General features: G+C 47.5%; 1 protein-coding gene and 1 non-coding gene across 2 annotated transcripts; both read left to right on the top strand.

The window, feature by feature from the left end:
• Positions 1-196: 196 nt before the first annotated feature.
• LOC116629343 (sialic acid-binding Ig-like lectin 14) lies at positions 197-3,369 on the top strand. The gene is made up of 4 exons (XM_032399647.1): positions 197-232; positions 2,244-2,501; positions 2,608-2,743; positions 2,879-3,369. Exons 1-4 carry the CDS (start codon positions 199-201, stop codon positions 2,946-2,948), a joined length of 498 nt encoding a protein of 165 aa, XP_032255538.1. The 5' UTR covers positions 197-198; the 3' UTR covers positions 2,949-3,369.
• Positions 3,370-6,747: 3,378 nt separating this feature from the next.
• LOC116629345 lies at positions 6,748-6,881 on the top strand. The gene has a single exon (XR_004298731.1). It is a non-coding gene; the product is annotated as a small nucleolar RNA SNORA22 (small nucleolar RNA).
• The last annotated feature ends 147 nt before the right edge of the window (positions 6,882-7,028 follow it).

Raw genomic sequence — 7,028 nt, 5'->3', positions numbered from 1 at the left:
CTCCTGTGAGTGCTGGAGGGATGGCTGGGTCCCTCAGGGCAGTGGGGGAAAAAGGCATCAGTCCTGGGATACTTTTCCTGGGGGAGGTTAGGGGAAGTCACAAAGCCCATCCCTTCCACTTATGGGGCTCCTGGAACAAAGGGCAAAAGCCCACCCTGCCCCTCACCATATCTTTCCTCCTCAGACGCTCCGCAGTTGATGACCACCCGCATTTTGCAGGGAAACTACACAGGTAGGAAAGATCCTCTCTTCCCTGGGGCTGTGATGGGAATGGGGTGTGCCTGCTCAGGGCTCAGGGCTTGGAGATGAGACTCTCCCTCACTCCTCAGCCCCTGGGTCTGTGTCTGCCCCCACCCACCTCACTATTGTCTCCCATTGTGGACCCAGGATTGCTTTCAGTTGCTTCCTCTTCTTTTCTCTAGTTTGTGTGTATTATGTATGTTTTATTTTAATTGAGTTCTAATCGACACATGAGTGTGTAAGTTTCAGGTGGACAACATAATGATTTGGTATTTGTGTGTATTGCAAAATGGTCACCACAACAAGTCTACCTAACATCCCTCACCACACATAGCTACAAATTTTTTTTCCTTGTGATGAGAACATCTGAGAGCTACTCTTTTAGGGACTTTCAAATATACAATATAGCGCTATTAACTATAGTCACCGAACTGCGCATTACATCCCTTGACTTATTTATTTTATAACTGGAAGTTGGTGCCTTTTGACCTCCTTCCTTTTTTCATTAGCTTTAGAGTTTATGGTTGTTTTCTTTTTTAAATGATTTATTTATTTATTCACATTAGAGAGATGGGGGAGAGGGGCAGAAGGAAAGGGGGGAGGGACTTTTAAAAAATATTTATTTATTCATTTTTGAGAAAGAGAGAGAGAGTATATGAGTAGGGGGACAGGTAGAGGGAGAAGAAGACTGCCTGCTGAGCAGGGAGCCTGATGCAGGATTCGATCCCAGGACCCTGGGATCATGACCCGAGCTGAAGGCAGATGCTTAACCGACTGAGCCACCCAGGCGTCCTAGAGTTTATGTGTAATTGTAGTAAAACAGACACAATGTAAAACTTATTATCTTCACCATGCAGCGGTGTTGAAGGCTTTCGCAGTGTTGCAACCGGTCTGCAGAGCTCTCTCCATCTTGCAGAACCAAAACTCTATGCCCATCATGCACTGACTCCCCAGCTCCTCCCCCAGCCCCTGGCAGCCACCCTTCCAACCTCTGTCTCTGTGATTTTGACTGCTCCAGGTTCTGCTCCCTATGCTTGAATTTCTGTCTGCACTCCTTCATCGCTGATCTAGTCATTTTCTGTAGGACCCTTCGATGTTCCCAGTCCCCGTAGCTCCACCCTGGACCCCTGCTGCTCTCTGTGTCCACCTTCCTGGGCATCCTCATTCTGTCCCATGTCTCCACTTGTGACCCCATCCCTATTCTGACCCTATCCTGGTGCCTCCCACGACTTTCTAGCTGGCCACAGATGAGACATGTAGCTGCCTCTTGCTGATGCCTCTCTGCGTCCGCTACTTAGCCCCGGGGCGGGGGTAGGGGGCCTGGACACCACACTAGATAACTCCCCTTCTCACCAGCTGCACCCCATGAGTCAGCGAGTCTCGAGAACTTCATTTCTCAAATCATTTCCCTCTTCTTGCCTTTGGCCCCAGACCAGCTCCAATCTTATCCTGGACCCTGGACTATTGCCTCAGCATCCTCCTCAGCCTCCCTGCCTCCTGTTTAATCTCTCTGGCGCAGGGCCCCCTTGGCCCCAGCAGGGTCTTTCTAGACCCAGCACTGATTTGCATTTCCCCTACTCATAGCCCCTACCGCTTCCCAGTAACCTCAGGGGAAAGCCCAATGCCCTCAGCCCGGCACTCAGAGCTCCAAAATTTCTGACTCTGCCTTCTCTCCCACCGTGATCATGTCTCTGGTGCTGCCGGTCCTCCCTGCCAAGTTACAGGTGCAAGTGCGCTTCCCCTCATCTGCCAGGCGGTCTCAAATGCTTGGCGCATGTCCCCCAGAGCTGCCCGCCCACCACTCGCCCCGCCCACCTCAGCAGAGCCTCCTCCTCTCTGGAGGCCCGACTTGACCACCAGAGTCATTGCCCCTTCAGCCATGATTAGCCTACCCCTTAGCCCTTGTCACATGGCCCTGTCTTCCTATTTCTGGCTCTATGGGAAGACGGGGGGAGAGCTGGATCTCTCGGCTCCACCCACTTTGTGGTGAATCTCTTACCCAGTCCTGAAGACGCTGAGGAACCACACGTCACTGCCTGTCTTGGAGGGCCAGTTCCTGCGCCTGGTCTGCATCGCTGAGAGCAACCCCCCCGCCATGCTGAGCTGGTCCCGGGAGGGAAAAGCCCTGAGCCCCTCCCAGCCCTCAGCACCTGGGGTCCTGGAGCTGCCCCATGTAGGGGTTGAGGATGAAGGGGAGTTCACCTGCCAGGCTCAGCACCCTCTGGGCTCCCAGCACGTTTCCTTCAGCCTCTTTGTGCACAGTGAGTTGTAATACAGTTTCTGGGGGTGGTCAGCCTGGTCAGGCATTTGGGGGGAAGGGACTGGGGTCTGGGGACAGAACTTCATCCTCTGGACCCCCTTCCGCAGGAACCCCCTCTTCCTGCAACTGTGTGACTGAGAAGCAGGAGGGCTCCTGGCCGCTGGTCATCACCCTGATCAGAGGGGTCCTCATGGGGGCTGGCTTCCTCCTCACCTATGGCCTCACCTGGATCTACTACACCAGGTGAGCGGGCCTGTCCCTCTCCAGGGAAGTCTGGTGATTGGCTCCTGAGTTCCAGGTGGTGCTGAGCTGTCCCACCCTGCCTGGAGTTAGAACTAAAGTGGTAGCTCTGATCTGAGACCCGTGTTGGTTCTGCAGGTGTGGAGACCCCCAGGGAGTGGGGCTGAGAGGCCTGACTGAGCCTCCTTCCTTCTCAAGACAGGACTGAGGTGTGGACCTGGAGCCCAGAGGGACAGATATGGGATGTCATGGTCAGCCTCTTCCTGGAACCTCTCAACTCAAACCTTCTCAGTTGTACCCCTGGGAGTTTAATTTGGGGAGGTGAATGAGCGATGACCCGGAGAGGCCAACCCCATCAGAAGAAGTTACGACTTTCCCAAGGAAACGTGGCATGCCACGCTATGCAGGGCCACAGGGGAAGAAGCACTACGTCTTGGTTGGGAGGCAGAAGCAGGTGCAGGAGAAGCTTCGAAAAAGCCTTTCCTGGGTTTTGTGTAGGAAAGGCAAGGCCAGAAGTATAGCTCAGGATCAGCTAGTTTGAGTAATTCTGGGGGGCTTTGACCTATAGGGGTGGGTCTAGTTGTCTTGTACCTGTCCTTGGTGATTTAGGGCAGGGTGTGTGAGTTAGAGAAAAATGGTGTCTGGGGGCCCCTGGGTGGCTCAGTTGGTTAAGCATCTGCCTTCAGCTCAGGTCATTATCCCAGAGTCCTGGGATCGAGCCCCTCATGGGGCTCCCTGCTCAGCAGGGAGCCTGCTTCTCCCTCTGCCTGCCGCTCCCCCTGCTTGTGCTCTCTCTCTCTCTCTCAAATAAATAAATAGGGTGTTTGGGGGACACAGGCTGGGGATTGGTTGGTTTGATCTGAAAGGTGGGCTCCTGGCAGAGCACTTTGCCCTCTTTAAGAACTGGCTGGCCCTGGGAGGTGCAGTCTCTCCCCAGAGGGCAAGCTTTTTAAGATAAAGGAAATAAAAAATCTAATACACACCTCCACGGATCTGCTCAGCCTGCCTCTCCTTGCTGGCGCTGCCCACCACACCCCTCCCACCCTCCTCCTCTCCAGCCCCAGCCCTGCCCCTGCAAAGGGAGTTCCCCTGGCTTACTTCCCAGGACCCAGCAGTTACCTGCTTAAACCCTGAGTTTCTGGTCTCCCAAACTTCCTTCTCAGTGTGGACAGCAGTACACAGTAGAGTCAAGAATACAGCTTTTCTTTCCCAGATGAAAGACACCTACCTCATAATAATTGCTACAGAACATCACATTTAATTATAAATAAAAGTTTTATTAAAAATGCAACATTAAAATTGATTTTACTGTTTAATGTCTCTGTGGAAGTTTCTAGAGCAAATTTATGTCTTAATCGTCTATCCTTTTTTGTTGAGCATGTTCCAAAGAAGACTTTTTTTAAAAAATATTTTATTTATTTATTTGACAGAGAGAGACACAGCGAGAGAGGGAACACAAGCAGGGGGAGTGGGAGAGGGAGAAGCAGACTTCTGCTGAGCAGGGAGCCCGATGCGGGGCTCAATCCCAGGACCCTGGGATCATGACCTGAGCCGAAGGCAGACGCTTAACGACTGAGCCACCCAGGCACCCCATGTGCAAAAGCTTTTTATTTTGATGAAGTCCCAATAGTTCATTTTTGCCTTTGTTTCCCTTGCCTTTAGAGACAATCACCTTTAGGAACTCTCCCACATATTGTGTTGGGTTGGCAGCTTTGTGTTCTCTACAATTATTAAGTGTGGGAGATCCAGTCACCTTCTGTGGTTGTTAAATCTGAGCAGGATGCAGGATTTGCTGTACTGGTTTTTACATTTCAGTAAAACTGAAATCTGCTGCTGTGATCTTAGAAGACAGCCAGGTGCAGGGCACTGGGAAACAGTCAGCGAAACTTCTGACTTCAGCTCAGGTCATTATATCAGGGGCCTGGGATGGAGCCCCATGTTGAGTTCTGTGTCAGGCTCCGCACTCAGCGGGGAGTCTGCTTGTCCCTCTCCCTCTGCCCCTCGCCCCGCCAATGCGTGCTCTCTCTCTCTCTCAAATAAATAAAATAAAATCTTTTTTAAAAAAGAAATGTTTATTTTGGTAAAGTCAACATAACACAAAATACCATCTTGGCTCTTCTGACCATTTTAAAGTATACACTTCAATGGTATTAAGTACATTCACCCTGTTGGGCAACCATCACCATCATCTATTTCCAGAACTTTTTCATCTTCCCAAACTGAAGCTCTGTACTCAATAAACAATAACTCTGCATTTCCCTTCCTCCCAGCCCCTGGCAACCAGCATTCTGCTTTCTGTTCCTATGACTTTGACTGCACTATGTACCTCATCTAAGTAGAATCGTACAACATTTGTCATTTTGTGTCTGGCTTATTTCCCTCAGCATACTATCCACAAGGTTCACCCATGTTGTAACCTGTGTTAGAATTCCTTTCTTTTCATGACTGAATAATATTCCATTGTGTGTATACACCACATTTTGATTATCCATTTATCCACTGATGGACACTTGGGTTGCTTCCAGCTTTTGGCTGTTGAGAATGAAGTTGCTGTGAACATGGGTGCACAAAGATCTGTTTCAGTCCCTGATTTCTATTCTCTTGGGTATCTACCTAGAAGTGGAATGGCTGGACGTATCGAGATTAGAACTTTCAAATGTGAACGTAGGGGTGGGGATGTGAATTCATTTGGGTATTCTGGAGAACTCTTTAGTGCTATCCTCTGTAGCTGATTAAATGCCTACTTCATGATGGAGCAATTCCATTTCCACCATGAAAAAAAGTGTTAGTCCTCCTTTTTTTCATTGAAAAATCCATATCAAAATTATAAATAAAAGCCAAAAACCAGAAACAAATGCAGTCACTGTATTTTATTTATTTATTTTTTAGATTTTATTTATTTATTTGACAGAGAAAGAGCACAAGCAGAGGGAGAGGGAGAAGCAGGCTCCCCGCTGAGCAAGGAGCCCGATGCAGGACTCAATCCCAGGACCCTGAGATCATGACCTGAGCCGAAGGCAGCTGCTTAATCGACTGAGCCACTCAGGCGTCCTGCAGCCATTCTATTTTAGAATAAACAACTTGAATGATATTCACACATGGAATACTAATTAAAAGCAAAAACAAGATATACAAATGGCCAACAGACACATGAAAAAATGCTCCACATCACTTGCCATCAGGGAAGTACAAAGCAAAACCAAAATGAGATACCACCTCACACCAGTCAGAATGGCTAAAATTAACCACTCAGGAAACGACAGATGTTGTCGAGGATGCAGAGAAAGGGGAACCTCCTACACTGTTGGTGGGAATGCAAGCTGGTGCAGCCACTCTGGAAAACAGTATGGAGGTTCCTCAAAAGGTTGAAAATTTCGAGCTACCCTACGACCGAGCAATTGCACTACTGGGTATTTACCCCAAAGATAGAAATGTGATCTGAAGGGGCACTTGCACCCCAATGTTTATAGCAGCAATGTCCACAATAGCCCAACTATGGAAAGAGCCCAGATGTCCATCGACAGATGAATGGATAAAGAAGATGTGATATCTATATACAACGGAGTATTACTCAGTCATCAAAAAAATACGAAATCTTGCCATTTGCAACGATGTGGATGGAACTAGTGGGTATTATGCTAAGCAAGATAAATCAATCAGAGAAAGACAATTATCATATGATCTCACTGATGTGTGGCATTTTAGAAACAAAACAGAGGATCATAGGGGAAGAGAGGAAAAAATAAAAGAAGAAGAAATCAGAGAGGGAGACAAACCATAAGAGACTCTTAATCATAGGAAACAAACTGAGGGCTGCTGGAGGGGAGGTGGGCGGGGGGATGGGATAACTGGGTGATGGACATTAAGGAGGGCATGATATGTAATGAGCACTGGGTATTATATAAAACTGATGGAACACTGACCTCTACCTCTGAAATCAATAATACATTATATGTTAATTAATTGAATTTAAATTAAAAAATATATATTTAGAAATTTTAAAAAAACTGCACAGTGAACACCCAAGTGTGCTTTATAGTTCCCTTGGCTTTGATTCTGTGCTAGAGTAATGTCTGTTCTTTTCCTCTGCATTGAAAGGGCTATTTATCCTTTTAAATGTATTCAAAAAATCAGCACATTATATTAAAGCATATGAATGATCCAGAATATTGCTTTAAAAATTTACTTTTTCATCTAACTGAAGAACTCCAGTTAGTGGTGGTTATGTAATTGTATGTTAACAGAAAAAAAAAAAAGAAAAAAAAAAAAAAAAAAAAAAAAAAAAAAA

The sequence above is a fragment of the Phoca vitulina genome, unplaced genomic scaffold, assembly GCF_004348235.1.
Source record: "Phoca vitulina isolate PV1807 unplaced genomic scaffold, GSC_HSeal_1.0 scaffold656, whole genome shotgun sequence".
NCBI lineage: Eukaryota > Metazoa > Chordata > Mammalia > Carnivora > Phocidae > Phoca > Phoca vitulina.
The sequence above is the reverse complement of the archived record's forward strand: the minus strand, read 5'-3'. Positions and strand labels throughout refer to the sequence as shown.

Excerpts from the sequence above, each read along its gene's own strand:
- LOC116629343 (XM_032399647.1), top strand. The coding sequence starts at position 199 with ATGACCACCCGCATTTTGCAGGGAAACTACACAG. Across the intron at positions 233-2,243 it reads TTTGCAGGGAAACTACACAG|TCCTGAAGACGCTGAGGAAC; the intron begins GTAGGAAAGATC and ends TCTCTTACCCAG. Across the intron at positions 2,744-2,878 it reads ACCTGGATCTACTACACCAG|GTGTGGAGACCCCCAGGGAG; the intron begins GTGAGCGGGCCT and ends TTGGTTCTGCAG.